At 32.7% G+C, this 10,581-nt stretch overlaps 1 protein-coding gene across 1 annotated transcript; it reads right to left on the bottom strand.

Moving 5' to 3' along the window:
- Positions 1-1,332: 1,332 nt before the first annotated feature.
- LOX6 (PLAT/LH2 domain-containing lipoxygenase family protein) lies at positions 1,333-8,737 on the bottom strand. The gene is made up of 9 exons (XM_085704852.1): positions 8,329-8,737; positions 5,105-5,382; positions 4,652-4,895; positions 4,202-4,534; positions 3,685-3,770; positions 3,499-3,606; positions 3,098-3,399; positions 2,700-2,966; positions 1,333-2,258 (listed from the first exon to the last, which is right to left on the bottom strand). The coding sequence occupies exons 1-9, from the start codon at positions 8,699-8,701 to the stop codon at positions 1,499-1,501; spliced, it is 2,751 nt and encodes a 916-aa protein (XP_085560978.1). The 5' UTR covers positions 8,702-8,737; the 3' UTR covers positions 1,333-1,498.
- Between the last annotated feature and the right edge of the window lie 1,844 nt (positions 8,738-10,581).

Raw genomic sequence — 10,581 nt, forward strand, 5'->3', positions numbered from 1 at the left:
TCATGGAAGTACTCTCCATCACCAACAATACATCAATTAAGGATCAAGCTAGAGATTCTAGAACTCCCAAATAATCCAATTAATAGAGTGCCACACCTGAGTATAAATCTGGCAACCCCAATATTATGAAAAAATGCATGCAAATCCAAACAATCATGTTGTGATTATGTTATTCATGGTAGTTCCCTCCATAAACTATTTATGGAAATAAACTATTTATAGAACTTTAGAAAAATTCGAATTTTACAAAAAATGTGAAAATATTACAATAAATAATATTAAATTATTAGAAAAGAAAATGAAAAATTTTAGACACATTTTTATCCATATATTAAAATATTGGGCATGAGAACATTAAACGTAAGTGTCAAAAATATAACATTCTTTTATCAAGAAAAATATATATCACATTCCCACACGCTTTTGACAAAATTTATCATGCTGCATATCTGAAATGTGGAAGTGTGGTATTCCAGTATTGTATGCACGTTTCCGAATGGTACTTTAATATGTCATTGTTTGTAATATAATAACCTATCTAATTAATTAGCATTGATCAAAATAGAAAATAGTAGTGTATCCTAATGAACACAAAAAACAAGTTATAGGTGGTGTGTCTAGGACAGCATCACATTTGCATATATTGGTTACATGTACTGATAAAATATTAAAAGGTATAGTTTGCAAATATGTTTAGGCAATATTTTCGGACGTACAATATCAATATAGTTTATTCTATCACCCTAATTGAAATCTGCCCAAATTGTATTTCTTTTATAGTCTTTCGAATTTAATTTAATTTTGTTTGCAAGCAGTGAAGAAAACTTGCTGCCAAATGCTAATGTTTAACAAGGATTCAGTTTCCTTGCAATCAATAGAAACTCATAGTCACACTGTAAAACCATTTTGGTCGTTTGACGAAGACCGAACAACTCATATATAAACTTATCAAATCCACTTCAAATCATAAGTTTGAGGTATGAATTGTTAGATTCTCATCTATCTAACAAACGAGATATGTGGTTGCAGCGAGCAATTCCATAAAAAATTGTATAAATGAAAGATGTGAAAAATAAAAAATGGGAGATACTACTAAAAAAGAAGTATAAAAACTAAAACAGAATAAAATATTTAAGTTTTGGTAAATAAAAGGAATTGTATCTCCAAGGGGTTGGCTTAGTGAAGCATGGCATGACTTATATGCGACATATGGTGAATTCAACTTCTCTTTCTTTTCTTTTTCTCTATATCCCTTGTAAGGCTATTATTCTCAATGTACCCCTACCTTGACCATAGATCTTGTGCAAAATATACATGAAGGACGCGCCAGCATAAACGAATTGATCAATATCGGTCATCTATAAAATATGAATGTTCTGCTTACACAGCTGCATATATATATACACAGTTTCTGCCACTAAAATAGTGTATCAGATCGGATATAATATTAATAAGTAACAAGTTATATTATAATGCCAAGGCAATCGAAATTGATCGATCATATAGATATACTGTTGGGGACTCCACGACCAGTTGCTCCGGGTCCTGACAAAGGAAGCAAAAGTTCATAAGGAGGAACACCTGCACCAGTTCTACTTTTCAAACTTGGATCCTTATTTCTTGCATTTATAATTTCCTCTATCTCCTCAAGTCTAGTAGAGAATTTACTAAACAATTTCAGGACTTCCTGATCATTGATCCAATGATTATGCAAATGAGTCACTTGACCCAAATACTCTTCGTCAGGGGAATGAGTCGACAGCGTGTCCTGAACAGCCATTACTTTGGTAGCTTGAAGTTGAGTAGGCAATGATGATAGGAAAAAAAGTTGAGGATTTCGAATAAACTTCTCATAATCAGAATCATTTTCTTGAGGGATAAGTTTTCTCATGAGGGTAGGACGGTTAGGCACATATCCTCCAAAAGGGTATTGCCCGAAATTTATAGCAGCATGTTGACCTGAAGCAACCCATATGATTGTCGTAAGTATGAAAGATAGGTCCTCTTTGGTATCTAGTTTAGGCCACCAAGGTTCATTTCTTTTGTCAGCGTGACCCTTACACTTGATTTCACTCCACCACTCTTGGAGCTCAACATCCGATGCAATTGAATTTGATTCGGAATAGAAGTGTTTGACATAAGATTCTACCCATTCTTTAATGGCAGACCAGATTAGAAGTCCATCTGCAGCATAAGGGTAGTCATCAATCACAAGTTTTACACCACAGGGCATTGAAGGGTCTTCTACTGCCATGCCCCTGGAAAGCACATTCCATAGAGTATTAACAGATTGCTATTAAAGGTTGCTATATATGTCCTATGAACAAAGGTTGAACTTAAAATGGTAGCAAATCCACATCTTGATATTTTTCCTTGCCACCTTTTATAGGAACCGTTTCAAATTTTCAATTGCATTAAGAATTTCTCTACCAACATGCCCCTAATTGTGTTACATTTTTTATCTGCAATCAATAATAAATAATATATGATGGAAACATTAACTAAATCTATCTCCTGAAGTGTAAACTTGGAAAACAGTATCAATTGTCGACAAATTTATTTGTACTATACTGCTATGAACTTTCTTAACTCACGTGATTTAGTCAGAATGATACCATATTCATGAATGGAGGTAGTAATAATTAGTTAAGCACCAAAGAGATATCAAGCAATGTTTGAAAGTATGACATCAGAGATACCTCCGAATAAGATCTGCCGGAAGAGACTCCATATCAAATCTCCACATGCTCTTGTAAGCTGCTGAACTAAGCTCCAAGGCATATTTTCCAGGACTAAAAGATGCTTCAATTATACCCCCTCCATTTATTAAACTTTGTCTAGCAAGTGCATTAATTTCCATTGTATAGCGCGTATGAGGATGTAGCAACTTGTAAATAGGATGCATTGAGCTTAACTGTCTATGAGTAGCAATTATATATGGCTCCATGCATGCATGAGTCCTTAACCTGCATATTACATATTGGCACTGTATCTTTTTACTCAGAGTCAAATGTGAGAAAAATGCACCATTTCTTTTGATCAAGTCATTTATCAATTTGAGTTCATTCTAAATTTGCTCAAATACCAATTGTCTTACCAATGATTTACTAGTTGATGAATGCCAGCATCATTTGAGCTAACATGAGCTTTTGCTAACTTCCAAATCCAGTGTGCTGTGGCATCATGGCCTTGTGTGTAAACTTTTCTATTTTGCGGCGAAGTAAGTGTCTGAGGAAGAGAAAGCTCGATAGCTATAGGACGCAGAACACCGGCCTTTGTAATGAAGAGAATCGTCCGGGAGGCATAAGCTTTCCTCTCGGGCAAAGAGTTCATCTTCTTGATGAATGGCAAAAGCATGTCATGGTAATCAATAATAAATAGTCTCTTTTCCTCCATAGCCTGTCAGTGTAAAAAGTAATTGATTGAATGTAGAGATAGTGAGTTTCTGTAAGATAAACAAATAAAGCAACAAACAAACAAACAAAACATGGAGCAAACCTTTTCCAAGCTTATTCCACCAAGTTCTTGCTCCAGTAGTTCCTTTGTTATTGCTGATTCTGGAGGGCCATAGATAGTTGGATCTAGTTTGCTGCGGATTGGAAACTCCTGCAAAGACCAAAAACACCTTCAATAGTTGGATACTCATGTAACTGCCTAATTGGTATGAATAAAAAAGAAAACTACCTTCAATAGCTCAATATTTACTGGATTGACTCCAGCTAAGGCTTGCCTTGCAAATTCGTTGTCCCGCAACCAAGCAAATCTATCTCCTGTAACAATGCAAAAGGACTAGTTTGTTGAATGAACGTGGTTTTGATAAATACAAAGTTATATTGTATTCAAGGTTTACAATCCTAGTACAGTAAAAAAAAATGTGACTCATGAGGTCTCAATTGAAGCCGCATGCCTTTTTAACATGTTTGGTTTCACTTTTGGATGAGATAAAACCGATTTTAGACATGAAGAATTGATTTTGGCATGTTTTCATGTTCTCAAGTATAATTAATTTTGACTTCAGAATTAACTTCAACTTGAAACTAAAATTTGGGGTTTTTGCATCTACAATTGTTTGTGACTCGAACTTATTGTTCAACTCACTTTTACATGTATATATACAAACTTAAATTATTTTACATTCAACTCAATTTTTGTCACTGCAAAACTAAAGCATGTGTTTGCCTAAGCAGTAGAGGTAGCATACCTTTTACAATAGCTGGGATGTCATACTTCATCAACCGCTCTCCAGAACTGAAGACCTGTTTCATCACTTTTCCCACCAAGAGATTTTCTATTATCCCTTTATTCTCTTCATCTCCCAAATTAACACCATCAATATAAAGCTTGTCAATCTCCGAGAAACACTTGAAAGGAATGTCTGAATTCGCCATAGTGGCTGCAAGTTTGGGTATAAGATTGTGGAACACAGCTTTCAATCTTCCAGCAGCAAATGCATCTTGTTTGATTTCTTCAAAAGTTTCATCTCGCGGCACATAAACAGGGTGTGGCTTTTCAATTCTAGTCTCACATCGTGGATCTAATTTGTTGCACCAAAAAACACATTTAGAGCACTTCATTACATATGTTATTTATTCCAAAATCTAAAAATTCAAAATGGCACCACAAAAAAAGTAAGAAAAAACATGAACTCTACCGGAGCGAGTAGGAGGTCTTCCGGTTCTACAGCGACGAGGATAAGGTCTCTCATGATCTCCAATGACTGGTCTAACAAGTTCCTCTTTATCAGGGTTGCCTAACTCATTGTAGGGAGCATAATCATAGATTCTATCATGTGATTTTCTTTCCTGTTCTTGGGCAGCACCGCTTCCCCTTGTGCTTAGCAAATCCTCACGTCGAAGATTTTTGATACCAGGTGGTGTTTGTGATGGTAAATATGCCTATCAAATCCATGCAACAAAACAACATGCTAAGTTAAGTTGGTATACATAACATACACTTCTTCAAAGGTGTGTGAGGTGTTCGACACTTGTTTGTTAGTATACACGTGGTTACATTCAAACACTTCTATTTTTCTCAATGCGCTGTCTCATAAGAAAAAGAGCATTAATGACTCGATGATAGCTTCATTTTTCACAGTACTACTTACTTGGTTTTTGAATATGATTCTACTTTGAGGGTTATCGTTACGCGAATGAATCCATGTGTTAGCTGGAAAGAAAATGGGTCCTCCAGTGAAGCCGTGGAGGATGATTTCCGATAAATGGAACTCCTTTGAACGAAGATTGGTAATGAGAATAGCAGCCGGGGATCCAAAGTCTCTTGGCACTGTGAAATCAGCAGAGTATTCCACAACATATGGAATGTTTGATGGCTTCGGTAGCCAACCTCCTACGTAAGATTCCACGCTTTTTCCATTATTAGTAGCTGAAAATGTAAAATAAAAACAACAAAATCAAGTCTAATGAATCTAGTCTCGTCAAAAAAAGGTATGATGAACTTTATAGTTTTTATTATTATTATCATCATGTTATAGGTAGTTAGCAGCGGTTAATATCTCCGTCGGCAGCATGTGAGGCACACAAAGTAGATTCTACTCTCTCAATGGGATAGAGATTGAACTCTTCGAAGTACAAATCCCTTACCAGTTACCCACTTGGATTAATTTGTTGGTGATTTATTATAGTTCTATTTTCTTAACCCCACTAAGAAGTAAGACCACTATACATTGATACATTTTTTTTTACTTATATTCGAGAATAAAAGGTGTATTTGTAACTTATCGTTTAAATTAGGGTTTTGAGATGGTGAGAGCCTATGTTGCTCTTTTCGAGAATTGTGGATAATTTTTTTTAGGGAATGAATTGTGGATAATTTAAAAGTTAATATTTTTTATGGAATATATAAGATTATTTATGTAATTTTCTCAACCCTTGCAAATTTACACATGTAGTTAATTTTTATGCTGGATAATTGATCCACAACTATTCAAGGGGCAGACTACATAGAAAAAAAATCTTATGAGAATACAAATAAAATATATTAATAGTTTGAATTTGGTGCAGTAACTACGTCATATGGAGTTTTTCGATCTCAATCTCAATAATCTTATCAAATTGTTTTTTATTAGAGGTGTCTGATCAATACAATTTGGTATCAAATCAAAAACCTGAAGATCAACGGTAAATGTAACCACCCTTGTTAATTCATGGTGTGCCTCTTAAGAAACGAGTAAGGATCCTCTCAAAACGAAAGAAATTGAAAAGATTTTAAATGGAGAGGATCCTAACTCCTAAAAAACCCTGCCAACGAGTCTGGACATAATTCATGCTTTAAAGCAATGCAATAATTATGAAACCAAAATAAGTAAAATCCACAGTCGGCTTATTAAAGAAATCGACCACGACTTTAGCATCTAACTCAAAAATCACATCGTTGAAACCCAATTTGGCCACCCACTTGATGGCTTGGAGTAAACCGTATGCATCCCCTTCTTTGACGGAAATGGCATTGTGTCTCATCAAATATGTCATTGCATAATTTAAGTCGTCCATATAAAAATGTGTGAAATTACTACTGTATTTATCTTTATTTTAGGTTTTAATTTTTCGTAAAAATTTTTTTTAATTTATTTCGTCTTTTCTTTTTTGCTTTAAAATGATCTCTTGTTTACAAAGTTATACCAATACGTACTTTCCATTTAAATTGTGCTACTGGAATATAAAATGAACATTTCGAGATAACTTTTGTAATATAAAGCATCATTTTAGAATAAAAAATAAAAGAAGGGCGATGTTAGACTTTTTCTAGTTACACCATTACACCCAAAAAAGTTTAAAATTTAATTGTAACTCTTCCTCTCTTTCTTACTGGATAAATGTTAATAAGTACTCTAATAGCACTCGGTAAGAACTTTAGATAGTAAGTTATTATGGAGACATGTGCATTCAATGCATCAAAAATTGAAGTATTGGACATTTTTAATGAATAGTTTTTTAATTGAGAATCCTTAAATAAAGCTCTTACGACAATCGTTAGCAAGACACTTTTTATAAATATTAATTGAAGATGACCAAATTCGATAAAAGGTTAAACATTGAAGCATAAAATATTTCATTACATAAGAAAGTCAAAATTTCAATCATTATTCCATTATTTTCGTTTTTGCAGGCGTTTGCAATGTATTTTCTTCAAGTTTAAAGTTTAAATTTAGGTATTATGCTGATTGAATTTACATGGACATATGCAAACTAAATTTCACACAAATTAATTTTTTTCTTTGGATAACCAGATTGATTTAGTTAGAATATTGAATATTTTTTTCTCTAACTCAACACAATTAGTATTTTGGACTCTTAGGACATGTACACCTGTTATGAAACTAATCATCAAATTGACAAGAATATCTGATTTTTCATTAGAGTTTGAACTACCTCTCAAATGAATGACTTTAGAAATAGAAATCGACTTCTTTTACCAAGTGAAATGGTATAATGTTAATTGGTGTAATATTGAATATTTTATTTTGTATATTTAATAAGTATGCTCGAGAATGCTATAAAATATTTAAATACAATCATATTTCATCATCACATCACGATGCAATATTATTTTTATGAAAAATATATATAAATATATTTTTGTCGAGATATGATTGACGTTTATGCCCTCTAAAGAAATGATTAACATTCTCGACGATTTAGAAATAATAAATTATAAATCATTAAGTTGATTTTTTTTTTGAAATAATCATTAAGTTGATTTTAATTATTATTTTTTAATAATTTTGATAGAGCCTAGTGAAATTAAATGAGTGGCTCATATTCCGCTGAACTATTTAGGGGACTCACGGATGAAACCAAAACACCAGCTACTCTCAACCAAAACAACTAGGTTACTGCTCAAATTGATTGTGAAATTCTAAAAACTAATCATCATTAAATAGTTTTGTCCCTTTTAAAATAATTCTATGTAAAAAAAAATCTTTAAAAATAAAATTCTCATTTTCAAAACAATAAAATAATGGTACTAACTCTGAGAGATATCAATAATTGAAATTATGATAAAGTAAAACTCCTCAATTTTCTTTGTCAATGTAAAATTAAACCAAAGATCTAAAAGCGCATAGATCGGAGTATTCTCTAACTTAATTAAGATTTCAAGTTTGAATTTAAACTTTAAACCTCTTCATTTGAATCACACAAGACTCGATATGTCATGAAAATAATGGATTTTAAAAAGAGGCTTAAAAAAAAGTGTGTGATTGTGTGGGACACTCCTTTTTGATGAATTAAAAGAAGAAAAGGAGAGATATGGACTGAATTATATAGAAGAATAGAGAAAATAATAGTATAATATTAAGAAGAAACAAACCAGGGTCTATGAGTTCACTAACAAGCTGAATCTGTATCCCTTGACCAACACCATTGATGAAATACTCCAACTGATCCTCAAACTCCTCAACCACACTAACTTTCATTTTCTTTCTTATCATCACCACTGCTTTCACCTCTATCATTTCACCGTTGCTTCTCCCACCACTCGAGCTACTTTGTAACGAGCCATTGCTCACTTTGCTGTCCACCGGAGACGACGTTGTAGTCTTGCTGTCTCCGCCGCTGATCACTGCTTGAACTTGAACGCTCCGCCGTTCAGATGACCGTGAAATAATTCTCCTCCGGTGCCTCTTATCGGAGAACACCGACGGCGATCGGAGGAGTAAAGGATTAGACTTCACTGCGAACATGTTGACAATGCGCAGTGTTTCTTAACACAAATAATACGTAGTAATATGCTTTCTATCAAAGAAAATAATGCATATTAATGCTGCTTAAACGACGTCGCCCGGAAGCTCCGATAGCTTTATTTATAATTATAGAATGCCAATTTTATTTTTTATTTCATGTTTTTTTTTTAAAATCATAACAGTAAAAATTTCATTTTAGAGTAAAAGAAGAAAGGAAAGTATTTTTTTTATAGGCTTAAATGCTCAATTGGTCTTTTAACTTAATTTCAAGTATCGGTTTGGTCTCATAAGTAATAAAAGGTTCATTTAGGTTCTTTAACTTTATTTAAAGTATCGGTTTGATCCTTTTTGTTAATTTAATTCCAAAAAATGTTAAGTTTAGGGATCATACTAATACTAATTAAATAAGTTAAGGGACCAAACTAATACTAATTAAATAAGTTAAGGGACCAAAATTTAACGTTTTTTTGAATTAAATTAACAGAAGGGACCAAACCGTTACTTTAAATAAAGTTAAGGGACCTAAACGAACATTTTATTACTTATGAGACCAAACCGATACTTAAAATCAAGTTAAAGGACTAATTGAGCATTTAAGTCTTTTTTATAACTATGGATGAAAGTACATACATCCATTAAAAAATGTAAATGTAAATCAAAATAAAAACAAACACCTCTTAATGATCCTTCAAAAAAAAACCTCTTAATGATAGTTTCCACCGTAGGAAAATGAAATGAATAAAAAAAAATCAAATTAGAACCACAAATAAGAGAAAATAATCGTTAAACAAATTAGAACCATATATACTCATCTCTTTCAATTTTTGGTCCACTTAAGGGATAATGAATTTTTTTGTCCGGAGTTAACGTGATTCTCTTTCTTTGTCTGTCATGATTGTCCTTCTAGTTCCACAAACAGTTTTTGTAGATGCTAAAAAGGACTTTCCATTGTCTTTTCATAGTGTGATTGTATAAGAATGGTGACATATGAGAAGGGAAAATGGACTCCCATCCAATTGACAAAAACGTGAGAATCGCTGGACGCATGGACCACAAGGCACAAGCACGAGCACTAATAGAAGGACTTGTTTGTAATAATCGGAGGAAAAATGAGTCGAATCGATCCGAATGAAACATAATATGATAGAGTAAAATTGAGCCGAGCGGATATTTTAAACCGTGGAATTGAATGAAACAATGAGTTTAAGCGGGATGGAGCAAAGCACAACATGCTATATTAGAGATTTCATTTCAAAGTTAGGATTGAAAAGACAATATAATAAAATGAGTTATAATTTTTTTTTATTTTATCTTAATTTTAAAATATAGAATTAAATGGAATTAAATCATATTTATATGACATGAATCTATAATATTTTTTGTTTGTGAATTTATAAATTATACTACACTGATTCTTATGAAAAATCAAAATATGAATTTTTATATACGAATTTTGTTTTAAAAATGAATAAAATTTTGTATTGGTAAACCAATTAGATACTTACGCAAATAGGACATACAAGTCTAAAACAAAAACTGATAGCAAATATGTGGTTAGAAAATTATATTTCTATAAAGAAAAAATAAACCAGTAATGATCTCTAATTGAATGCATCTACTAAATCAACATACTTTTACATTGTATCTTCAATTGAAAACGACGTTGAAAACTACATTGATGAACAACCTAACATATTGCCAAGTCTGTCTCTGTTAGCCAACAAAAGCACCAGCAACCATCCCCACAACTCTTAATGGCCCACAACTTAATGGGAAGAGTATTTGACAGTCATTTTGGTACAATCTTTGAGACAACTTTGTTGTTCTCTCTTCTCATTGGTCAAAAACAATAGAGAGAAAAAAAGGAAGAGAGAGAATAA

This window comes from Medicago sativa, chromosome 4 (genome assembly GCF_051527215.1).
Source record: "Medicago sativa cultivar Bolivia chromosome 4, Bolivia_mono, whole genome shotgun sequence".
In the NCBI taxonomy this organism is placed as follows: domain Eukaryota; kingdom Viridiplantae; phylum Streptophyta; class Magnoliopsida; order Fabales; family Fabaceae; genus Medicago; species Medicago sativa.

Bases quoted from the DNA above. Each gene is read 5' to 3' on its own strand.
- LOX6 (XM_085704852.1), bottom strand. From the start codon at position 8,701: ATGTTCGCAGTGAAGTCTAATCCTTTACTCCTCCGATCGCCGTCGGTG. The intron at 3,607-3,684 runs GTAGTTTTCTTT...TGGTCTTTGCAG, and splicing joins TAAATATTGAGCTATTGAAG to GAGTTTCCAATCCGCAGCAA. The intron at 3,400-3,498 runs GTTTGCTCCATG...TTACACTGACAG, and splicing joins GTGGAATAAGCTTGGAAAAG to GCTATGGAGGAAAAGAGACT.